General features: G+C 37.8%; 1 protein-coding gene and 1 pseudogene across 1 annotated transcript; one reads left to right on the plus strand and one right to left on the minus strand.

Annotated features, from left to right (window-relative positions):
- The first annotated feature begins 9,314 nt into the window (after window positions 1-9,314).
- Window positions 9,315-10,246, plus strand: LOC112671011 (olfactory receptor 10G7-like; annotated as a pseudogene).
- A 12,753-nt stretch (window positions 10,247-22,999) lies between these two features.
- Window positions 23,000-23,935, minus strand: LOC112671513 (olfactory receptor 10G9). The gene has a single exon (XM_025465783.3). The coding sequence runs from the start codon at window positions 23,933-23,935 to the stop codon at window positions 23,000-23,002; it is 936 nt and encodes a 311-aa protein (XP_025321568.3).
- Between the last annotated feature and the right edge of the window lie 2,835 nt (window positions 23,936-26,770).

A 26,770-nucleotide genomic window follows, 5' to 3' on the forward strand; every position in this document is an offset into this window, starting at 1 on the left:
TGCATTTTAAAGCCTTAGTCTTCAATGAAGGAATGAAAACATGCCTGTAAAAGGAGATTCTCATATTGATAAGAGTGGATTGATACTGATAAGATGTTAAGAGCAGAGATAATTTCTAAATTTTATACCATCCGCAAGACAGAATTCATAAATAAAGACTATCCCCTTCAATTTCACCATCTTCCCCCTACCAGCCACTCTCCTGCTACACAAGCACACTTTAATCCCCTTCATTTCTTTCTGGGTGGAGACTTACTATGGGTCGCTGAACTCAGCCACATATAAGAATTTTCTAAAGTTCCAGGATTTTCCTTCTTCAGTCAGTTGAGCAGGGAAAATGACCAGGACAAATACAAAGAAGAAATAGGGTAGAGAGAGAGGAAGGAGTCATATAAGCAGAACAAAAGTTAAAGAGAAGCAGACAAAGTTTTAGATGGATACCAGCTAATGGAAAACACATCTAACATGAGAGATTTTTCTAGTTTCTAGGCAAGAAGAATGTGTTCTTAAAAATAAAATCTTATTTTGGTGTAAGATGCCATACATAGAGCCAAGGTTTTGCACCATCTGCTCTTAAACCCAAGACACTTAGATTCTACACTCAGCTCTGCTGTGTAGTCTGATCCTGAAATTCAGGATTTATGTTTTCGAATTGGAGAGTTTCTTTTGAGACAATATCCCCAGTGGCCTAATACTCAGACTTATGGATCATGAATGAACAAAGGGAATAATTAAAGGACTTCCTCTCTTCCCTCATACCCCTCTTCCATTATATATCTCATTATTTCATAACAACATATATTCATTAAAAAGTAGCATTGCAACTTTATATGCTATTTGGTAAATTTCCCAAAGGCAAGAAAATATACAGTTGTTCTTCTACCTTAACATTACCAATGTTAACAGTATAGTAGTTTCTTTCCAATCACTGAGCAACATGGTTATGGTATATTTTTAACAACTTACAATCATACCACATATGTAATTTTGTATATTTGTCTTTTAATTTCAATTTTTAAGTTAACAGTTATCTTTATATCCTTATCTTTCCCAAAATAAATAAAGTAGATAGGTAGGTAGATAGATAGGTATATACGTAAAGCACACTGTGATAAACCTCTTAACTCATACAGTTATCCATACTTGAGACCTTATTAAAAATAAGCTAACCTATGGGGTGCCTGCATGGCTCAGTCAGTTAAATGACTGACTATTGGTTTCAGCTCAGGTCACGGTCCCAGGGTTGTAGGATTAAGATCCACACTCAGCTCAGAGTCTGCTTAGGATGGGATTTCTCTTTCTCCTTCTCCCTCTGCCCGGACCCCTGTTTGCACACACTCTCTCTCTCTCTCTGAATAAATAGATAAATTCTCTAGAAAAAAAAGCTAACCTAAATAGAAATGTCATTTATGAATACTTTGGGGGTTTTTTTTGAATACTTTTTTTTTAAGATTATTATCAAATTATTTTATTTTGTTGGGAGTAATGCTTAGGAGAGCCAGTTTCACCAGCATTTTGCAATAACATTTAGAAGTTGCAAAAGATGTATCATAAGCAATTGACAACCCACTGTTTATTAATATTCATTTTTGGTAACTCCTAACACTCAAGGGTAACAAATTAAGAATGTAGATTGGTCAGTAAATACTTTTTATGCACATTTTTAAAATTTAAATTAAATTAATTAACATATAACATATTATTGGTTTCCGAGGTAGAGCTCAGTGATTCATCAGGCTTATGTAATACCCAGTGCTCATTACATCATGTGCCCTCCTTAATGACCATCAACCAGTTACCTCATCTCTCCACCACTTCCCCTCCAATGACCCTCAGTTTCCTTCCTGTGATTAAGAGTCTCTTACGGTTTGTCTCCCTCTCTGATTTCATCTTGTTTTATTTTTTCCTCTCTTCCCTTATGATTCTCTCTTTTGTTTCCTAAATTCCACATTTGAGTGAGATCATATGATAATGGCCGTTCTCTGATCAACTTATTTCACTTGGCATAATATCCTCTAGTTCCATCCATGTTATGGCAAATGGCAAGATTTCATTTTTTGTAATGGCTGAGCAGAATTCCATTGTATGTATATAATACAGTTTCTGTTTTCATTCCTCTGTTGATGGATATCTAGACTCTTTCCATGGTCTGGCTATTGTGGACATTGCTCCTATAAACATTGGGGTGCAGATGTCCCTTTGGATCACTACATTTGTATCTTTGGGGCAAATACCCAGTAGTGCAATTGCTGGGTAGCTCTATCTTCAATTTTTTGAGGAACCACCATACTATTTTCCAAAGTGGCTGCACCAGCTTGCATTCTTGCCAACAGTGATGAGGGTTCTCCTTTCTCCACATCCTTGTCAACATCTGTTGTTTCCTGACTTGTTCATTTTTAGCCATTCTGACTGGTGTGAGATGGTATCTCACTGCCATTTTGATTTGTATTTCCCTAATGTCAAATGATGTTGAGCATATTTTCATGTGTCCGTTGGCCATTTGTATGTCTTCTTTGGAGAAATGTCTGTTCATGTCTTCAGTCCATTTCTTTTTTTTTTTTTAATTTATTTTTTATTGGTGTTCAATTTACTAACATACAGAATAACCCCCAGTGCCCGTCATTATTTGTTATTTGGGTGTTGAGTTTGATAAGTTCTTTACAGATTTTGGATGCTAACCCTTTATCTGATGTGTCATTTGCAAATATCTTCTCCCATTCTGTCGGTTGCCTTTTGGTTTTGTTGCCTGTTTGGCTATGCAAAAGCTTTTTATCTTGATGAAGTCCCAACAGTTCATTTTTGCCTTTGTTTCCCTTGCCTTTGGAGATGTGTCTAGCAAGAAATTGCTGCTGTTGAGGTCACAGAGGTTGCTGCCTGTGTTCTCCTCTAGGATTCTGATGGATTCCTGTCTCACATTTAGGTCTTTCATCCATTCTGAGTCTATTTTTTGTGTCTGATGTGAGGAAATTGTCCAATTTTATTCTTCTGCATGTGACTGTTCGATTTTCCCAACACCATTTATTGAAGAGATTGTCTTTTTTTCCATTGGATACTTTTTCCTGGTTTGTCAAAGATTAGGTGGCCATAGTAAGTATATTTTAAAAACAAGAAATCCAACTTTAAAACAGGTAAATGACTTGACCAGTCTTCACTAAAGAAGAAATACAAATAACCAATAAACAACAAAATATCTGCTCCATCACCTGAAGAAATAGGAAATGAAAATTAAAATTGTAATAAAATTTGCTTAAACTAGATGCCCAAATCATCAAGTACTAGAACTTTCACATTGCTAAAGGGAGTATAAATTTATAAAACCACTTTAGAAAATAGTTATCATTTTTGTATAAAGTGGAAGATATTTTACCTATAATACAGAAATTTCTCTGTAGAAACCCAAGCACATGTGGATCAAAATAATGCATGAGTATTCAAGGCAGAATTTTTGCTATAGCTAAAATTTAAACACACAAATATCTACCAAGAGTATGTTTTACAATGGAATAATACACATTAATATAAAGAATGAATTTACAGCTATGCATATCAAAATGTACATTTCATTCAAACACAATTTTAAATAATAGAAACTAGAAATTAAGTAGTAGTACATGATCCCATGAATATGAATTTTAAAAAGACAAAGTTATGCAACTGTCTAGTTGTAACTTCAAAATTAATAAGAAATTAGAATTCCTGTAAAAATCATGATAGTTGAATGGAGTGGATTGGCTTCAAGGAAGGGATATGTGAGGGCTTCTAGGTTGCGACCAACAGTTAATTTCTTAATTTGGGTTGTGGTGACATAGTGTTTGCTTTACAATAAATTCTAACTGTACATTTATGCCTATGTGCCTTTATATATGTAAGTCATATTTCACAACACTAGCAAATGACTAAATTAGAAATTAAATAAAATTTTTTAATTTTATAAAATTTTAAATAAATTAAAAATAAAAACTGTTGAACTAGGATTTTCTATTCTGGCCTATGATAAGATAATAGGGGCTGTATTTATTCTTCAGCAATAAATATAAAGCTAAATCAAAAAATATGAAAACAGGTATTTTCACCTATTAGACAACAGTCAATAAGACTGTAACTCCTGACAGAGGAAAAACAAATGCAATGAGCACTTCTGCTAGGAGACACCTACCGGACCACGATACATGAAGGGGATACTCACATTGAATGCCAATTGTCTTTCAGAAAATTGATTAAGTGACAAACTTTCCGACACATCCTATGATTCCAGCATTACCTTGATACAAAAACTAGTCAAAGACATTGCAAGAGGGCAGCCTGGGTGGCTCAGCGGTTTAGCGCCTGCCTTCGGCCCAGGGCGAGATCCTGGAGACCCGCGATCAAGTCCCACATCAGGCTCCCTGCGTGGGGCCTGCTTCTCTCTCTGCCTGTGTCTCTGCCTCTCCCATTCTCTCTTTCTCTCTCTCTCTGTCTGTGTGTCTCTCATGAATAAATAAATAAAATCTTTAAAAAAAAGACATTGCAAGAATAAAGGTACTAATTAATATCCTTTATAAGCATAGATACAAAAATTCTTTTTTTTTAAAGATTTTATTTATTTATTCATGAGAAACACACACACAGAGAGGCAGAGACATAGGCAGATGGAGAAGCAGGCTCCCTGCAAGGAGCCCAACTTGGGACTCCATCTTGGGCTGAGCCACCCAGCCGTTCCTAGATACAAAAATTCTTAACAAAATTTTATCAAATTAAGTCCTTTATATATGAAAAACAACCATACATCATGATCAAGTAGGGTTGATTCCAGGAACATAGGCTTGGTTTTACATTTAAAACTCAAGCAATATAATTCACCATATTAACTTGTGATCATCACAATAGTTGCAGAAAATACATTTGACAAATTCTAAAATACATCCTTGATTTAAAAAAAAAAAACCTGTAGCTAATTAAGAATAGAAGGTATCATTTTCAACTTATTAAAGAGAAAAAACTGAAAAACTACATAAACTCACACCTTCCATCATACTCCATGTTTAAAAAAAACATTTTATGCTTAAGATCAGGAGCAAGACAAGGACGTTCACACTCACCATTTCTATTCAACATTATATTAGAGTTTCTAGATGGAACAATTAGGCAAGAAAGAGAAATAAATGTCATCCAGATTATAAAGGAGAAGTAAACAGTCTTACATGTGTAGACAACAGGATCATCTATATACTAAACCTGATGGAATATCTGAAAAAGGTACAAGAACAAATAAATGAGTTCAGACAAGTTGTAGGATATAAATATTATACAGAATCAACTGTATTTTTATTTGTTAGCAATGAATAATTAGACATTGGAAGTGTTAAAACCATTGAAAATAGCATCAAAATAGAATATAGTGATAAGTCTGACAAAAGATGTACTAGACCCAGAACAGGAAGGTGATATGACTTGAGAGAAAGGGAAGAGATACCCAGTATTCATGGTCAGATACTGCTAAGATGTCAATTCTCTCAAATTGATCTATAGATTCAATGCAATTCAAATGAAAATGTCAGTGGGCTTTATATGTACACATTGATAAGATTATTCTAAAATTTATACAGACATACAAAAGACCTTGAACAGCAAAGACATTTTTTTATAAATAATGATGTTGGAGAAGTAGTTCATTGGCAGCACAGGCCCAGTGAAGAAGAGGGGTGGCAAACACAAGTGCATGGGGCTCCGCCTTTTCCTAGTCTTTGTTAAAATATTAACAGAAGTCCCAAGAATGTGTGGGTGGTCTCAGCTGTGAATTTTCCTGTGTGCAAAAGACTATCAGTGCAGAATTTTCAATGATATTGGAAGTTCTGGCTCATTTATCACCTAGAACACTATTGGGTTTCAGTGAAATATAATCCAGAAAGGTAGATCACTCCTTTCTCATTCCTGAAGAAGGTAAAAGTCAACAAATGTCATTACTTCCTGAAGGAATAGGGACTGAACAAATTGTACAGTTACACATCTAGTTTAGCACATCTAGCTAAGTAATACCTGAGCAATAAAAGCTGGGCAACAATAGTGGTTTTGACCAATGCAGTAAGATAGAAAAAAATTAATGGGTGTCTACTTTTGGAAAGGAAAAGAAAATTCATATTTTATAAAAATATGATTGTATGTCCATATAGCTAGAGAGAATCAAATAGAAATTAATAGCTTTCATAAAAACATATAAAAGAAATTGATGAGTTTAAAGTAATAAAATTATTGGTATGTATTTTATAAGGTGACTGTAGAATATATTAACTGGAGCTAAATTGCAAATAATTCTTGAAGTAGCCATTCAAGATAGCATTGTGACTTCACGGTGATTATATATGCCTCATACAAAGTGATTAATCAATATGAGAAAATTGTGTAATGTGATAGGCTACCTGATAGAAATATTAATTTGGAGGACTTCAATTCTTCAAAATCCATCCTACGAAGGGTGATATCCTCTACACATGGGTGAGCTATTCTAGCAACAAAAGGCTAGCAAAGCTACAACTTTCTTTCTCCAAAACCAGCAGTGCTTTGGGCTTCTGCTGCATTAGATCAGGTTTTCTTTGTTTCATAAAGCCCTTTTCCTGCGAGGACATACATTAATTGTAGAAGAAAAGTGTATTTCCCCCTCTTCAGTTATATTGATTCAAGTTTAAAAACATCAACTTTCACAGAGAATCTAAACATGTTCTAAGAAGGAACAAAGGCAGGAGTCCCTGAAAAAAGAAAATCTCTGAATCAGACAAGATGAAGTGGCATATATTCCTGATTAGAAACTTGCACTGTCTCAAGGCCTGGAGGGAGAAAGTTTAATTAGTAAAATGTTTATCTAGGAGGAGTAATACTCTGATCATCCCTGGAGCAAAAAAGCTCCAGAGCTCTGGTTCATACTGGCCACAATCACCAGAAAGTAAAGATTCATCAAGGAGACTATGAACCTCATTAGAGAATTGTCCCTTTGGGGATGAAGGCCCATATTTTCTACCTTGAATTTAAAGAAGAAATGTTCTTCCTTAAATGTTCTTCTGTTCTTTACTCTGAAAGAAAAACAACAACAACAACAAAAAACCGTAATTGTATCATCATCAGGATAAGGCATTTTGGTTAGAAAATGTGTCAGGGTCACAGAGTGTCAGGGTTTTTTATTTAGGAATTAATTTTTGGCTAAATAAAATGTTTTCTGGAATGGTGGCCCATCATATATAAAATCAAGTTAAACAAAGGCATTTGGAAAAAATTCTGAGTATTTATCATGATAGGGAAGCATTATCCTCATCCATGAAGACTCAGGGGTCAAGGCAGTATCTTCTGAAACATTAAATCAATTTTAAGCTCTGTTATTTAAAATGTTTGTCTCTATCGATTATTCTTCCTGAGGTTTTATCTATGCAAGAAAAAGAAGCATCCTACTCATCAAAGACTGAGAGTTGCTTTAAATTTTGAATTTTGGCTTATGATCCAAAACTTAGTTGTACAATTGCTATGTAGCAAAAATTGCTAACCTTAAACCAAAAATTGGCTAACCCTCAGCACTTTTTATTGTTGAGAATTTTGTGGTAATTATGATGCATTTATATTCATAATTTTGCTCTTAAAAATTTTTTTGCTTTTCTTTTTCTGTTTTGGCTTATATTGCTTGGTTGTGGTGGCAGGACCAGGTTTGCAGTTTAATAAAACACGCAAAATTCTCTAAAATCATGGTCAATAGAGTGCTTTCTCTATAAAACAGCATTACATCTGTGAAAAAGTTGTAATTACAACATTACAACAGGAAAAGTCTGTTTTTATCAGATGCACCAGAATGGAGACATGTTTCTGACTTGACTTTGTATGGCAGAAGCACCTTAAAAATTAGTAAACAAATGCTCTTTTGGGACGTCTGAGTGGCTCAGCGGTTGAGTGTCTGCCTTCGGCTCAGGGCGTGATCCTGGAGTCTTGGGATCAAGTCCCACATCGGGCTCCCTGCAGGAAGCAGGGAAAAAATCCCTCTGCCTGTGTCTCTGTCTCTGTCTCTGTCTCTCTCTCTGTCTCTCTCTCTCTCTCTCTCTGTGTCTGTGTGTGTGTCTCATGAATAAATAAATAAAATCTTTAAAAAAATGCTCTTTTGCTATCAGAGAGTTCCAAGTGTGGAATCAGATTTCTCTTCACTTCTTCATCCCTCTTTGTTTTCTCTTTGGACATATAATTTCAAGGACTTTCAGATCACTCAAAAGAAAGAAACTATGGAAGAAATAAAGGAAGGAAGGAAGGAAGGAAGGAAGGAAGGAAGGAAGGAAGGAAGGAAGGAAAGAAGGAAGGAAGGAAGGAAGGAAGGAAGGAAGGGAGGGAGGGAGGAAACCTGCAGTCTGAGCTGTGGAATAACACTACATACTTTTCCTTTATTTTTGAAAGAACATTGGTGTCTGTCTTACAGTAAACATAAATATTTGGTCTTGGAATTCAAAACTCAAATATGCGGTGTGGTCCTCTTTACTAATTAAGCAGACCTAATGCTTCATGGACACCTCAAAATATACTCTGAGAAGATCTGATGACACTCCAGAAGGAGGATGATTGATTGCTTAAAGATCTGGAGAGAGAAATAATAAAAATTTATAAATAGAAATAAACATAGGATAAGAGGAGGTGGGGAAGGTGATGGTACTCTGACCGCTACTGCATCAAGTAGGGGTCAGACTTCACAACTAATTAGGGGGTTATGATCATGGCTCAGCGTAGGACTGATGAACCTGTGATGCTAAAACCTTGCTAGGGTCCTGCCCTGACACATCTGCTGCTGACCAGAGAGCTTTAGGAGGGAAGTTTTCTCAGCCACTATGGATGAAGCTTTCTTTAGAAATCTGTACTTATAGTGGAAATTCTCTGATGAGAAGAGATTAAATCTGTATATATGCCAGTGTGTGTACATGTTCACGTGTGTATTTATGTGTATTTTCTAGCGGGGGGTGCTGATGGTTAGAAAGGAAAAGAGAGAGAGAGAGAGAGAGACACCTGGATAAAGACTTATCCATGAGAGAGCATGCCAACTCTGGAAAGTTGTTGGTTTGGGTATAGCTTTTCTAATTCTACAGAAAATAAAAAACACAATTTACCTCTCTTTTCTATTTGGCTGATTTGGGTACCGTAATAAGGAAGTGACCAAATCTCCTCAAAGCCCCATGTAAAGTAAAAATGCCATATAACACATAAATGACAATACATCTTGTGTTTTTCCATCAGCAAAAATGTAGTTGCCATAAAATATGATCTCAGTAAATGTTGAATTTGCTTTCCTTCCAATAGGGACAGAACTCCATATGTGAGAAGAAATGACAAACATGAGTGTAGTGACAATGTTCATCCTCATGGGCCTTCCCCATGCACCAGCCCTGGACATCCCCTTCTTCACAATCTTCTTAGTGATTTATGTACTCACCGTGATGGGGAACCTCCTCATCCTGCTGGTGATCAGGGTGGATTCTCACCTCCACACCCCCATGTACTACTTCCTGACCAACCTGTCCTTCATTGACATGTGGTTCTCCACAGTCACTGTGCCCAAAATGCTGATGACCTTGGGGTCTCCAGGAGGCAGGATGATCTCCTTTCACAGCTGCATGGCCCAGCTCTACTGCTTCCACTTCCTGGGCAGCACCGAGTGTTTCCTCTACACAGTCATGTCCTATGACCGCTACCTGGCCATCAGTCACCCACTCAGGTACGCCAGCATGATGAGGGGGAGAACGTGTGCCCTCCTGGCCACCGGCACGTGGCTCAGTGGCTCTCTGCACTCTGCTGTCCAGACCACGCTGACATTCCGTTTGCCCTACTGTGGTCCCGGCCAGATCCAGCATTACTTCTGTGATGCCCCTCCCATCCTCAGGCTGGCCTGTGCAGACACCTCTGTGAACGAGATGGTGATCTTTGTCAACATTGGGGTGGTGGCCTCGGGCTGCTTCCTCCTCATAGTGTTGTCCTATGTGTCCATCGTCTGTTCCATCCTGAAATCCGCACCTCAGAGGAGAGGCATAGAGCCTCTCAGACCTGTGCCTCCCACTGCATTGTGGTCCTTTGTTTCTTTGGCCCTGGTCTTTTCATTTACCTGAGGCCAGGCTCCAGGGATGCTGTGGATGGGGTTGTGGTCTTCTACACGGTGCTGACACCCCTTCTAATCCCTGTGGTGTACACCCTGAGGAACAAGGAAGTGAAGAAAGCTGTGCTCAAGGTGGGCAGAAAGTCAGTGTTGGGTCAATGTGAATAAAGAAGAAAGGCCAGATATGACTAGCTTCTCTTTTATTTATTTAGAATTAAATTGAACCACCAACCTGAACATTATACTTGTAAGGAACATTTCAATTATCCAATCTTAATTTTTTAATTAAAATTTAATGCATGTTTAATTTTTACTTCTGCATTGCTTGCCAGAACTCCAGTAGAAGCAGCCATTTATGGTGATAGGTAAAGACTCTGAACAGTTCCAAGACTGTAAGGATGTCTGATGTGAGGATGTTTAGCTAATATATATATTGGCCACTCAATAAAGCTATCAAATATTAGTAGTTTAATTGATAGAGGGTTGGATAAAACAACTTTGGATTTGTTTTAACCAGACCACTAACATTTTTTATGTTCTTTTTTTCTCTCTCCTGCTGAAATCCACCTACTTATCCATTCAACATATAAATATGTGTTAAGTCCTACACACCACAGATACAAAGATTACAGAGACAAAGACATCCCTTCAAGGAGCTTATAGCCCCAATATAAAAGATGCATAGGGGCATAAGAAAAGGAGTCAGAAAAATTAGACAATAAGAAAAGGACTTTCATCTTGCACATTCTGGAAAGTTATTAAAATACACAAATGTGACAGCAATATGATGGCATTTCCATTTAGAGACATAATAGCAACAAGGAAGATAGTTTAGAGGAAGGCAAGCTCTAGGGGAGAAACATTGAGAGAGCCTTTCCAGCTGCATCTCAGAAAAGAAGAAACACACACTCATGATGATCCAGGTGAGGCAGTAGCAGCAGACATTGAGAGTGGTGCAGCAGGTGGCATGTGGTAGCCAAGTGTGTGAGGAGGTCGAGTTGGTGGGGAAGTTAGTATGCTCTGACAGCTGTGACATAACTCGAGAGTAGAGAAAGTAACAAAGGTGAGTTCTGGGGGTAGAATGAAAGTCTCATTTTGGAACTGTTTGGGCTAAGTACCTGAACGGGCTTCAGGTGAAATTATCTGGCTGACAGTGTAACTTAGGAGACAAGACAGGTAAAGCCCATGAGGTTAAGTAAGCAAGAGGACTGGTCACTACATTCTCTGGTCTGTTCTGGCCTTAAACATCTGTTTCCTCCTCCCATTCAATGAGTGGCATGAGGAGGGTCCGTATAAGGAAAGGGTAACCTCCAGCTTTCTTACTTTTCCAAGTAAGCCCAAGAAGCACAGTCTTTGGGAGATTTGCTCAAATCTGTTGCTGAACCTTACAGAACTGTTTGTCACAATAACACCCAAAGACTTTTATAGAGACTGTAAATTTAAAGAGCCCCAGAGATAGTGCTTCTAGGAGCATCTACGTCTTGATAACATGGCCCTGTGAGATACCAAGGGATGGAAGGCCCAAACTTCAACCCCAAAAGGTGTAAAGATATCCCACAAGTCAATAACCAAAAACAAATGACTCATGAGAAACAGGCATAAAACTTGGCCACACACTTCACAAAGAAAATATGTGAGTGGCCAACAGGAAGATGAATAAGTACTCAACGTTATTAATAAACAGTGAAATCTAAAGTAAACTGTAGTAAGATACTACCACACATAATCAAGGGGCTAAAATTTAAAAATTGACAACATCAAATATGCATAAAATGCAGAGCAGTTGGAACTCTTGTCTTGCTAGTGGAGATATAGAAGGTACAATCAATTTGCAGAACAATCAGATAGTTTCTTAAGGAATTAAACATGCACTTGTAACTTGACTTATCATTTCACTTAGCAGTTCCACCATCTGATATTTACTCAAGAGAATTGAAAACATATGTCCACACAAATTTTGCAAATGATTCTACATAACATCTTTATAAATAATATGCCCAGACTGGAAACAAGACAAATGTTAAGCAATGGGTGATAAATTGTGACATATTTACACCATAGACTACATTCAATGAGAAATGAATTATTGATAGGCACAAACACAGATGAGGGAGAAGAAGATGGATGAGTGAAAGAAGCTGGTCACAGAAGTGTAAGTACTCTCTGATTCTATTGTTGGAAACTCCAAAAACACAGGTATCATCTGCAGTGAGAGAAAGTAGATCAGTCTGCATCTCAGACTGGTGAAGAACAACAGAAAGGACACAGGGATTCCATTGGGATGATGGAAAGATTTTTATCTTGATTGTGGAAGTAACCAACATTTGTTAAAGCATCAAAGTGGGCACCTACAATGGGTACTTTCAGCATATGCAAATTATACCTTTGTAAGGTTGCTTTTTCAAAGCAGGCAAGCAAATAAGTCAATTTCTAAATTAAGGGACACCTGGGTGGCTCAATGGTTGGGAACCTGTTTCTGGCTCAGGTCATGATCTAGGGGTCCTGTGATGGAGTCCCACATCGGGCTCCCTGCAAGGAGCCTGCTTCAACCTCTGCCTCTCTCTCTGTTTCTCATGAATAAATAAATAAAATCTTTAAAAAAAATTCCAAATTAAAAACAAAAAGAAAGCCATTATTTTTATACAAGCGTAACAAAGTAGCTGTCAGATATAACCTACCTCTGAAAAAGAATGAACTGCATAATAAAATATATCCCTGAACTATAAAAATTACTAAAAGAAATTCCAAAATTGAATAAAATGATCCTAGATCAGGGTACAAGAAGGAATAAACAGGATCAGAAGGGAAATTATAGGTAAATATAAAAACATTATTGCACATTAATAATAAAAATGAATTAAATAATAAAGCACCAATAATAATGTCCTTTGAGGTTTATAAGATAATTAGAAATAAAATACAGGACAAAATATAAAAATATTTAAGATATTACATGGAGTTAAATGATTGTAAGTGTCTTGGATTATTTAGGATTTGATGAAAGTACTAATGTAAGTAAGTTATAATATTAAAAATTATATTGAATATCATAAAAAGATAATGGAATCATGAGAATAGTTAAATAACAACAAAATAAAATGATGAACTCTTGTTTAATATTAAATACTTTATTAATACACGGCAAACAGAAAAAGCACAGGAATAAAGAAAAGAGAATTTTTAATGTATTTTTTTATTGGAGTTCAATTTGCCAACATATAGCATAACACCCAGTGCTCATCCCATCAAGTGCCCCCCTCAATGACCCGTCACCCAGTCACCCCCACCCCCCGCCCACCCTCATTTCCACCACCCCTAGTTCATTTCCCAGAGTTAGGAGTCTCTCATGTTCTGTCTCCCTTTCTGATATTTCCCACTCATTTAAGAAAAAAGAATTTAAGGTAGAATGAAAACAAGTAGCAAAATATTCAATTTAAATCTAACTGTATCAGCAATTACAGATGCAGTAATCACCTCAAATAAAATAAAAGTATTACAGACAGACTTAAAAATTCCTAATTATCTATCGCTTCTCGGCCTTTTGGCTAAGATCAAGTGTAAAATTCTTAATTATCTACTTGAAAAGAAACTGTATTAGATACAAAGAATGGAAACTTGGAAACTTAAAAATGGAAACTAACAGTGGAAAACATATGTCACAAAAACACCAGGAGAAAACCCAAGTCTATATACATCAAATAAAGTGATTTTTAAGGTTGGAAGTAAGAAGCATAAAGTTATTTTTTTTTTATTTTTATTGAAGTCTAATTGACCTACAATATTATATTAGTTATAGTAATGTGACAATAGTCTGCATTAGGAAATGTAGGATAGGTGTAGTCACCATCTGTCACTACAGAAAATTATGTATTTGCTGTATTTTAATCCCCATGACTTATTATTTGAGAACAGGAAGTTTTTATCTCTTTATTTCTTTCACCTACTTTGCTCATCCTCTTTTGACACCATTAGTTAGTTCTCTATTTAAGCCAATTTGCTCTTTGTAGAGCCTGCTTCTCTTTTATTATTTGCTTGTTTGTTCTTTTGTTGTTTAGATTCCACATGTAAGTGAAATCATATAGTATTTGTCTTCCTCTGTCTGACTTAGCATAATGCCCTCTAGGTCCATCTATGTTGTTACAAATACAAAATTTCATTTGTTTTGTGGCTGAGTATAAGGCGCATTTTATAAAGATAAAAGAGTCAACTTAAGAGGAAGATATTAAATTCCCAAACTCTACTGTATTAGCAGAACAGCTTCAAAATATATGACTTGTGAAAATTGCTATTAGTAAGTTATTCTTCAGTGAAATATTTTAACAGCTGACAGAGCCTCAGCAATGATACAAATTGACAAATATTGACATAAAGTGCAAAGAGTGTGAGAAGATAAATGTCAATCAAGAATGTTCTGCTAATAAATACAGAGAACAAACTGGAGTCTGCCAGAGGGGCAGGGCTGGGAAGGGGGTGAAGTGAGCAAAGGGGACCCGGAGGTTCAGGCTTCCAGGTATGGAATGAATGAGCCATGGGAGGAAAGGCACAGCATAGGAGGTACAGTCAGTGATATTGTAACAGGGTTGTAGGCGACAGAGGAAGCTACACTTGTGGTGAGCAGAACATAATGCATAGACTTGTGGAATAATATATGTTGTACATCTGAAATTATTATACATTGTGTGTCAACTATACTTCAATAAACATAAATACAATTCAGTGTTGAGCAACTATCAAATATGAGTGAAATAATGATATTTGGAGACGTTAAAAAATGGAAAGATTTTACCACTACTACAACCATATCTAGTAACTTAAATATATATAACATAATAATAAAATTAATCCTGAAAGGAGTATTTGAGCTATAGGAAGGATCAGAAAGTTTAAAAACTCAGACATATAAACAAATCTGCATAAATACTACATTGTTGGGGGAAATACATCGCAATACAAGCATCCATTCAAAAACTGGAAAGAACTCAAATACAAAAGCTAACCTTACACATAAAGGAGCTAGAGAAAAAACAGCAAATAGATCCTACACCCAAGAGAAGAAGGGAGCTAATAAAGATTCGAGCAGAACTCAACGAAATCGAGACCAGAAGAACTGTGGAACAGATCAACAGAACCAGGAGTTGGTTCTTTGAAAGAATTAATAAGATAGATAAACCATTAGCCAGCCTTATTAAAAAGAAGAGAGAGAAGACTCAAATTAATAAAATCATGAATGAGAAAGGAGAGATCACTACCAACACCAAGGAAATACAAACGATTTTAAAAACATATTATGAACAGCTATACGCCAATAAATTAGGCAATCTAGAAGAAATGGACGCATTCCTGGAAAGCCACAAACTACCAAAACTGGAACAGGAAGAAATAGAAAACCTGAACAGGCCAATAACCAGGGAGGAAATTGAAGCAGTCATCAAAAACCTCCCAAGACACAAGAGTCCAGGGCCAGATGGCTTCCCAGGAGAATTTTATCAAACGTTTAAAGAAGAAATCATACCTATTCTCCTAAAGCTGTTTGGAAAGATAGAAAGAGATGGAGTACTTCCAAATTCGTTCTATGAAGCCAGCATCACCTTAATTCCAAAGCCAGACAAAGACCCCGCCAAAAAGGAGAATTACAGACCAATATCCCTGATGAACATGGATGCAAAAATTCTCAACAAGATACTGGCCAATAGGATCCAACAGTACATTAAGAAAATTATTCACCATGACCAAGTAGGATTTATCCCTGGGACACAAGGCTGGTTCAACACCCGTAAAACAATCAATGTGATTCATCATATCAGCAAGAGAAAAACCAAGAACCATATGATCCTCTCATTGGATGCAGAGAAAGCATTTGACAAAATACAGCATCCATTCCTGATCAAAACTCTTCAGAGTGTAGGGATAGAGGGAACATTCCTCGACATCTTAAAAGCCATCTATGAAAAGCCCACAGCAAATATCATTCTCAATGGGGAAGCACTGGGAGCCTTTCCCCTAAGATCAGGAACAAGACAGGGATGTCCACTCTCACCACTGCTATTCAACATAGTACTGGAAGTCCTAGCCTCAGCAATCAGACAACAAAAAGACATTAAAGGCATTCAAATTGGCAAAGAAGAAGTCAAACTCTCCCTCTTCGCCGATGACATGATACTCTACATAGAAAACCCAAAAGTCTCCACCCCAAGATTGCTAGAACTCATACAGCAATTCGGTAGCGTGGCAGGATACAAAATCAATGCCCAGAAGTCAGTGGCATTTCTATACACTAACAATGAGACTGAAGAAAGAGAAATTAAGGAGTCAATCCCATTTACAATTGCACCCAAAAGCATAAGATACCTAGGAATAAACCTCACCAAAGATGTAAAGGATCTATACCCTCAAAACTATAGAACACTTCTGAAAGAAATTGAGGAAGACACAAAGAGATGGAAAAATATTCCATGCTCATGGATTGGCAGAATTAATATTGTGAAAATGTCAATGTTACCCAGGGCAATATACACGTTTAATGCAATCCCTATCAAAATACCATGGACTTTCTTCAGAGAGTTAGAACAAATTATTTTAAGATTTGTGTGGAATCAGAAAAGACCCCGAATAGCCAGGGGAATTTTAAAAAAGAAAACCATATCTGGGGGCATCACAATGCCAGATTTCAGGTTGTACTACAAAGCTGTGGTCATCAAGACAGTGTGGTACTGGCACAAAAACAGACACATAGATCAGTGGAACAGAATAGAGAATCCAGAAGTGGACCCTGAACTTTATGGGCAACTAATATTCGATAAAGGAGGAAAGACTATCCATTGGAAGAAAGACAGTCTCTTCAATAAATGGTGCTGGGAAAATTGGACATCCACATGCAGAAGAATGAAACTAGACCACTCTCTTTCACCATACACAAAGATAAACTCAAAATGGATGAAAGATCTAAATGTGAGACAAGATTCCATCAAAATCCTAGAGAAGAACACAGGCAACACCCTTTTTGAACTCGGCCATAGTAACTTCTTGCAAGATACATCCACGAAGGCAAAAGAAACAAAAGCAAAAATGAACTATTGGGACTTCATCAAGATAAGAAGCTTTTGCACAGCAAAGGATACAGTCAACAAAACTCAAAGACAACCTACAGAATGGGAGAAGATATTTGCAAATGACATATCAGATAAAGGGCTAGTTTCCAAGATCTATAAAGAACTTTTTAAACTCAACACCAAAGAAACAAACAATCCAATCATGAAATGGGCAAAAGACATGAACAGAAATCTCACAGAAGAAGACATAGACATGGCCAACATGCACATGAGAAAATGCTCTGCATCACTTGCCATCAGGGAAATACAAATCAAAACCACAATGAGATACCACCTCACACCAGTGAGAATGGGAAAAATTAACAAGGCAGGAAACAACAAATGTTGGAGAGGATGTGGAGAAAAGGGAACCCTCCTACACTGTTGGTGGGAATGTGAACTGGTGCAGCCACTGTGGAAAACTGTGTGGAGGTTCCTCAAACAGTTAAAAATATACCTGCCCTACGACCCAGCAATTGCACTGTTGGGGATTTACCCCAAAGATACAAATGCAATGAAACGCTGGGACACCTGCACCCCGATGTTTCTAGCAGCAATGGCCACGATAGCCAAACTGTGGAAGGAGCCTCGGTGTCCAACGAAAGATGAATGGATAAAGAAGATGTGGTTTATGTATACAATGGAATATTACTCAGCTATTAGAAATGACAAATACCCACCATTTGCTTCAACGTGGATGGAACTGGAGGGTATTATGCTGAGTGAAGTAAGTCAGTCAGAGAAGGACAAACATTATATGTTCTCATTCATTTGGGGAATATAAATAATAGTGAAAGGGAAAATAAGGGAAGGGAGAAGAAATGTGTGGGAAATATCAGAAAGGGAGACAGAACATAAAGACTGCTAACTCTGGGAAACGAACTAGGGGTGGTAGAAGGGGAGGAGGGCGGGGGGTGGGAGTGAATGGGTGACGGGCACTGGGTGTTATTCTGTATGTTAGTAAATTGAACACCAATAAAAAAAAAAAAAAAAAAAAAAATACTACATTGTTAAAAATGTTCAGTTGTTGAGCTTAAGAAGTTATGATTTGTGACTTCTAGTTTTATCTCTAGTATTAGAAAAGGCTTGGAAGCTGTCCCTTGCCTTCTTAAAACAAGACAAATTGGGACATATTGAACATCAAGGCTTTCCTTGGACCCAGCAGAGAGCTGAGGTCACAGGGCAAATTGGCCCATGTCAGTGATGGATTAATTAACGTGGCAGGCTGCCCATTGTACTAATTACTCTTCTGTGTTGATTTTACAGTTTGTTCACCTATGAATGGTTGGTCACATTTCATTAATGATTTTAAATACTTTCATATCACATCGACACATGTGTGAATATACAGCCTGCAGGCACCTTTTAGAGGACAACTAATTAGAAATTCTTGCATGTCTTACCTAATAATATCTCACTCCACAAGAGCCCTTGCCATCTACTTGTATCTAATGATCATTAGTGCTATCATTAGGGCATCTGACTCCCTGAGACTCGCTGCACAAATTTCCATATTTTCAAAATTCTACTATGGCTTTCCACAGCCCCTGCTCTGACTATGGGTGGACTGGAGGAATAGAGTGATACCGAATCTGTAAGGTTTCACCAATGTCTTTTCTGATCTAATATGTACATCCCCCAGTCACTTCGATAGTATGAGTATCCAAATATGAGAACAAGGTCTTTGAAAATACTTGATAGTGACAACTTTTGAATAAGGATATGACCCTCCCATTCCACCAAGGAGGATAAGATATGCATTTGTCTTAATTTTACCCACAGTGAGAAGAATAGGATCAGACTGCAAATATTTGAATTAGACCTTAGTCTTGCTTAGTGAAGCCCACCTAACACATCCTTGTCTCTACCACAGGGACATGGCAGGATTATACATTCTGGCCTTCCTGTGGTTGAGAGCGGGCAGGTCGTGGTCAATACATGAGCATGGTCTGGATGTAAAGATTGTCAGGCAATAAAAATAAATGTGAAATGCCTTGGGTTTAATCTCTTGGGTCCCAATTCTCTACTTGTTAGAACTAAAAGAGTCAACATGCATTATGACTTGGCCTGGAAAACAGAAGCTCTGTGAATGTGGAGCAGACTCCAAAACACATAGACTGAAATCATTTTTGTATTACTCATACTCTGTATGGACTAATTATTATGAGTTATGTGGTTGAAGTAAGCATTAGTTATCTGTAAATATTATTTTCTTTATTTTCAGGGAGTAATTCACTGTACTACCTCATCTCTGTTAGATGTCATGATGTTTTCTGTAGCACCCCATATATACTCTAGGACGCTAGTAGATTCTTTTGTCTATTTATGTGTCTCCAATTGGGATCTGGAGGTCTGGAGCACAGATAATATCCTGACGCCCTGTGTTCCTTGTATATTAAATAGGGGTCACCTAATTTAAATTGTTGAAAGGATTATTGCATTGATGATTATTTCGGATAGCATGAGTGAATGAACAAGTATCAGCATTGGGATCATTATAAATTTCCCTTGTCATTCTGGTTTTGAGCCTGATTTTTCCCATATTAGTCATCTACTTCTTATAATTCAGCCACTACCATTTTCAACCACTAGTGAACTCAGAAGATAAAGCTTCAAGAAATCAATCAGACACATCATGCTATTACCAAACAATATTTTAAAAGTTCAGGTTAAAGTGGAATAGCACCACTAATAACGAGCCTCAGGGGACAAGTTCAATACTCCAGGTCTGCTATTTTGAGGAGAAACCCAGGAGAATACATCAAAATGTGGCACAATGTGATGAGACATTTGCTCAGATTTCACCGTTCCTTACGTGGGATGCAAACATCAGTTCTCCACTATTTTATTTCTTTTTATTTTCCTCTTCTGAAAAACTTCTAATGGCTCTGGAAACATACCAACAACACAATGGAGTATTTACAAAATAAGCTTTTCCCAACCATTATTTGATAGTGTAAAACATTTATTATTGAAGAATTAAAATTATCCAACATTTTTCTTTATTTTCTGGAATTTCTTCATGCCATCTTGCCTCTGTCCTCTTTCCCTATTTCTTCTCTTAACCCTTTTTAATTGCACAAAGAAGAAATATGTGAGCTGAGACTATAGGAAGACCTTCGGAGTTTCAGAGTAAATTTTGTCAGGCCAATCATATCCCTAGAGAGACAAATGTGGAAGAAGAAGGAAAAAAAGTTTTGGTTTAGACGAAGTTTGATGTGATAGCTTTATCTTCAAATGGAAATATCAAAAGAACTCAAGTCATCAGGGACTTGAACAAAGAAGATAAGAGCAGCATGGAGAAAAAAAAAAGATGGCCTCTGTGTAGGAATGATATCTAATATTATTGAGTGTGGATTAGAAGTTGAGTCCCTCAAAAAGTAAATATTTGGAAATATAAAAGGTCTGTAGCAGGGAGAACATTCTAAATACATCAGACCAATATAAATGTAGTGGATTAGTACAGCCCTATGACAGTATTTTTCCCAGAGGAACCACAGTTTAATGTGGAACACATAAGTAAACAGATGGGATGATACTGTGTGATGACACATTTGCAATATCAGTTAGTGGAGGTAGAGAAGGCACTTTTCATAATCTATGGGGAGAATATGTAGTTTCTAAAAAAATCCTACATTTTGTTTATAAAATACACATAACTATTCAAAAACCTATGTTTTTGTTACTGCAATAGTTAGTGATATCCATTGATACTGCTCTGCTTCCTCCAAAATGAAACTTTCTTGAAATTAGTGATGATAATGTACAGTAGGTTTTAAAACCATGGGCTTTGGTGTCACATAGCCTGAAATTAAACCTTGATCATATTCCTTACTCTTGCATAAATTTTTCAAGTTATCTAACCTGCCTTCATTTTCTAATTTTTTTATAACAACAGAAACTATCTTATAGGGTTCTTGCAATGATTAAATTATAAATTGCCTAGCATATCCCAAGCTTAATAATGTAACTTTTTGTCTCATAATTAATCTATAATAATTTAATTCATAATAATTTTAATGTTCCAGGTATTTTCTTATAGTTAAATTCCTTGAAAGCTAGGAAATACAAGGGTAGCAAATATATTAAAATATTTAATGAATCAGGATGATTTCAATGTCCATAATAAACTAGAGTGATTTATTATCTATAATTTAAGGTGATTTTTTTTAAAAAAGCACACATTCATGCATCTTCAAAAATGCAGTTCAGTTGCTGGGAATCATTGACATAATGTGCGAAGGGAAGGATTCGGAGAATCAGGCTAATGACTGGTGGCCCCAGGATTGAACTTTAAAACTTAATTAAGAATTTATTATAGGGACACCGAGGTGGCTCAGTGGTTGAGTGCCTGTCTTGCGCTCAGAACATGATCTCGGGGTCTGGGGATCCAGTCCCACATCGGAATCCCTCCAGGGAGCCTGCTTCTCCCTCTACCTATGTATCTGCTTCTCCTTCTCTGTCTCTCATGAATAAATAAATAAAATATTTTTAAAAAAGAATTCATTGTGATTCAAACCACTTGTATACATCCTTTTGATCCTCATAACAGTATTTTGAGAGAGGGTAATTTTTTGAGATGGAAAATTGAGGTACTGAGTATAAAATTATTATCAAAGGATTTGAGCCAATATTTGTTTTGTTTGGATGCAAGTATAGCATTTCATCCATTACATGTGGGTGCCCACAAGTATGAGCAAGGTAGTCATTACATAGGTATTTTCAGGGTGTTTTGTCCTGGCTAGGGTTTTTTTCTGATTTGCAAAAGAAATATGTGGAAATCTCATGTTGACACATTACTTAAATATCTTTTCAATTTTTATCTTTCACGTAGGAAACATCATTGGTCCCAGCCTGCAATGTGGGGTGCTCTTGTCCCAGAGCAGGTTGTAGTTTGGGGCAGCTGAATTTCTAAGACCCTAAGATGGTGGGAGCAGGGGGACCTGGCCAGATGACCAGCTGCCACCAGCTGTGGCACAGCATCCAGCATGGAAAGGTTTGGTACCAACCGGGGACATCTGTCAGGTAGCACAGGAGACCCAGGTCAGAATATGTGATGGAGACTAGTGGTTTCTGCCCTTACCTTCCTGCTGCTCCGCCTCACCCAACCTGGGAACCTACAGGGCTCTGGCAAGATGGCGGATGTTGGCAGTTCCTGAGAGGAACGTGTCAGCACCACAGCCTGTCTTGGCTGACCCCCCAGAGCAATAAGGAGCTGCTCACAGCTTAGAACTCATTCAGTGTGGGAGCAATGAACATGATCACGATGTGCCATGAAGACGAGTGGTCACACGGGGACCCAAACACACACACACACACACATACACACACAAAGCCATACACTGCCATTGATAAACTGAGAAGGTAGTCACATAGTTACAATCATGAGTAAGTGACACTGATATTTGCTGTTGTCCTTGGACACTATGACTAGGAGTGTAAATTCCCAAGTTGTGTACATAAGCTTTAAGAAAAACTTAGCTATTAAAACTTAGCTATATGAAAAATACAACCCTTGTGTCAGAGATCCAACCAGAATACTTATTTTTAAGAAGGCAAAACAATGGTATATGTCAATTGTAGCTCCATAAGGTGGAAAAAATTAAAATAAAACTTTCACAAAGAAATAATTTATAGATCAAAATATAAGCAAGCTCAACATCAATAAAACTTTACTTCTGGTGTAAAAATTCCTAAGACCAATATGTGAAACAAATATTCATGAGTGGATGGTTGTGGACAACATTACCACGGAGAACTACACATGTAATATATTGCATGTTGATGACTGAATATATCACTTTTTTTAATGAGCACATCTACTTTCCAGTGTTTATTTGCTCTGAGACTGTGTTATTTTGTCTTTAAGCTTCAACAGAGCTTTCTTCACTTCCTTGTTCCTCAGGGTATACACCACAGGGTTTAGAAGGGGTGTCAGCACCGTGTAGAAGACTGCCACGACCCCATCCACAGCATCCCTGGAGCCTGGCCTCAGGTAGATGAAAACACAGGGAACAAAGAAACAAAGGACCACAATGCAGTGGGAGGCACAGGTCTGAAAGGCTCTGTGCCTCCCCTCTGAGGTGCGGATCTTCAGGATGGAACAGACAATGGACACATAGGACAACACTATGAGGAGGAAGCAGCCCGAGGCCACCACCCCAATGTTGACAAAGATCACTATCTCATTCACGGAGGTGTCTGCACAGGCCAGCCTGAGGATGGGAGGGGCATCACAGAAGTAATGCTGGATCTGGCTGGGCCCACAGTAGGGCAAACGGAACGTCAGCGTGGTCTGGACAGCAGAGTGCAGAGAGCCACTGAGCCACGTGCTGGTGGCCAGGAGGGCACACGTTCTCCCCCTCATCATGCTGGCGTACCTGAGTGGGTGACTGATGGCCAGGTAGCGGTCATAAGACATGACTGTGTAGAGGAAACACTCGGTGCTGCCCAGGAAGTGGAAGCAGTAGAGCTGGGCCATGCAGCTGTGAAAGGAGATCATTCTGCCTCCTGGAGACCCCAAGGTCATCAGCATTTTGGGCACAGTGACTGTGGAGAACCACATGTCAATGAAGGACAGGTTGGTCAGGAAGTAGTACATGGGGGTGTGGAGGTGAGAATCTACCATGATCACCAGCAGGATGAGGAGGTTCCCCATCACGGTGAGTACATAAATCACTAAGAAGATTGTGAAGAGGGGGATGTCCAGGGCTGGTGCATGGGGAAGGCCTATGAGGATGAATGTTGTTACGAGGCTCCTGTTTGTCATTTTCCACAGCTTTGGTGTCTCTCCCTATGGGAATAGAGAGGGTACTCAGCATTTAACTGAAAACTTAAAATCCATTTTCATGTGGCAAGTACATCATCCATGGTAGATAATTCTAGAATTTAACTCAATTGTCTTCATCATCATCCTCTCTCTCTCTTCCTCTCTCTCTTTTTCTCTCTTTGCACACAGAGAAACACAGGCACACACAAATATATGCACACACAGCTACATGTAGAAGAAAGTTTGAAATCCATTATATTAATCTCTGGTATATATCATGAATGAACACAAGCTTAGCAGCATAAAACAACACAAATTTCCATTCTTACAGTGTTGAGTCAGGTAAACTGGGTGTTCTGCTCAAGGTTCAAATCAAGATGTCAACTGTGTCTGGAATCCCATCTGAGGTCTGGAATCTTCTTCTAAGTCTCTGGATATCATTAGCAGAATTCAGTTCCTTGCAACTTAGGACAGAGGTGTCTGACTGTCTTGCTGGCTCGTAGCAGGGTTCATTAGTCAGCTTTAGAGCCCACCTTCAAGTCCTAACCATCTGGCCACCCGATAGGAGAACCTCTCTCCAGTTTGCTGTGACAAATTGTGATGTAAGAGAATACATCAAGAGTGTTATGCCAGGACAGTCTCAAGGGGAGACGATTCAGCCAGGAGTGTACACTAAGGGGCAGCAATGGGGTGGGGGTGGGGGGCTTTTGCAATCATCTTTTCTTTCCAGTTCATGGGGAAATTAAAAAAAAAATCAAGAATTTAATGGTTGATAGCACTGCACATTTCAAAAGTCTACAGTACTCCTGAATAATGTTCTCGGGTCCTCATATGCAATTCAGCAGTAGTAATGCCAGCTGAGATATAAGTTAAATAAGACAGTAGTTGTAAAATCCTTAATAAAGTCTGGTACTTGAGAGATACTCAAGAAATGATAATGAATCATACAAAATTGTTGCCTTGTGATACAGATCTACCTGCCTATCTATATCTACCAATCTGTCTATCTACCAATCTATCAGACTGGGAATGGATGGGAGAATAAATTTTCTTTGTGCTGTAGAGGCTTCTCAGTTTCAAAGCTAGATGTTTGAGGAGCCCTTCATCACTGTATTGGGACCGGTATCACACTACAATCACTAATTGGTTAAAAAGGAACTTCTATCAAAAGAGGTTGAGAAACTCAACTCCATGACATGATCCTTGTAATCTTCCATATGATCCAGAAAATTCCAAGCCTTGTACATTGCTGGCTCCGTGCTTCTCTTACACTAGGCTATCCTTTCTGAGGCTCCAGGAACATAAAATTCATATGTGTCCTCCCAAACACAATCCACTGGCAGTTTTCTACTTATATCCTTCCATCCTAAATATCTGGATATTTTCTAATTTGCCATATCTTGAGATAATATCCGTCTATCCACCGTCCACTCCTCATATTCATAAATTCAGGCAATGCCCTTCTAAAAGAAGACCTCTCCATCAAGTGTATGGCTCTTATTTATAACCTACTACCTGAGACAGGAAAAACAGAACCAACTCCAGAGGAAAGGATGCATGTCAGCTTGATGGCAAGAAATGTTGGGACTCTGTACAATGAAAGGTCAGACAATATTGATATTTTTATTTAATCCAAATTTGTCTTGAGTGCAGGATTCTTATTATTATTGCTGTTATTGTTATTATTTTTTGAAGGAAGACTATGTAACTGGCTCCACAATATGAGAGAAGCCATGACCTCTGTTTTCAGCAAAGCTTAGGCAAAATATCTCCTGTGTTTAGACAATGTGGCTTAAGCTACATCAAAGCTACAATTTTCGTGGGTGAAAAAGAGTGGGAGATTCAGGCTTCCAGGTGTGGAATGAAGAAGTCATGGGAATAAAAGGCACAGCATAGAAAGTACAGTTGATGGTATTGCAACAGCTTTGTATGGTAACCCATGATAGTTATGTTTGTGGTGAGCATAGCATAAAGTACAGAGAAGTTGAATCACTATCTTGTATACCTAAGAATAGTGTAATATGGTATCAATTATACACATGAAAACATTTTGAAACCAGATATTTCAAATCAGAGAATAACAGAGCCAGAATTATCATAATCACCCATATGGATATCAGAATTCAAAAAATGGTGCAAATGTATCTGAAATTTCTTCTTTACCAGTGGGATCCCCTACTCAGGATAACTTCACAATCAGATTAGATGAAATAGGAAACTTTTCATTGGGTAAATTGCAAAGTAGCCTAAAACTTAACACAGACTTTCAATCACATGTGTCAATGTGCGTGTGTGTGTGTGTGTGTGCGTGTGTATGAAGACAGAGAGGGAAACACACAGAGAAAGGGAAAGAGAAACTCAGTAACCCACTGTGGAAGGAGGTCTAACAATGCCCAAGCATCTTATCTCTCAGTGGAAGTTCAGAAGGGAAAGTAGGAAGACTAAGAGAAATCTACTATTTTAAGAACTCACCTTACAGTATATGATTCATTTCTGTATAAAACTCATCTGTGTTTTTTCTTTCTTTCTTTCAATTTTTCACTGTCAAGGCAGTAGGTCACAAGTTATTACTCAAAGAACCAGTACACCTATGATTCTTTGGTGAGAAAGAATGGCTCATATCTATTCAAGATTCAGCTAGTAGAAGTGCAAGGAATGGAAACTAAGATGGCTAGATAGGCGGGAACTTAACTTCATTTAGTGTCTAAGGGAATGGATTCCTCTTGGGTCTTCAGATTCCCTTGATGAGCAGAAAAACAACAAGAAGAGACTAATGAAAGGTTTCTGATAATCATGAATATTTTACCCACTGTGTTTGCTTTTTGAACCCTCCTG

This window comes from Canis lupus, chromosome 5, assembly GCF_003254725.2.
Source record: "Canis lupus dingo isolate Sandy chromosome 5, ASM325472v2, whole genome shotgun sequence".
Taxonomy (NCBI): Eukaryota; Metazoa; Chordata; class Mammalia; order Carnivora; family Canidae; genus Canis; species Canis lupus.

What these genes read in the sequence shown, in the direction of transcription:
- LOC112671513 (XM_025465783.3), bottom strand. Translation starts at nt 23,935, where the DNA reads ATGACAAACAGGAGCCTCGTAACAACATTCATCCTCATAGGCCTTCCC.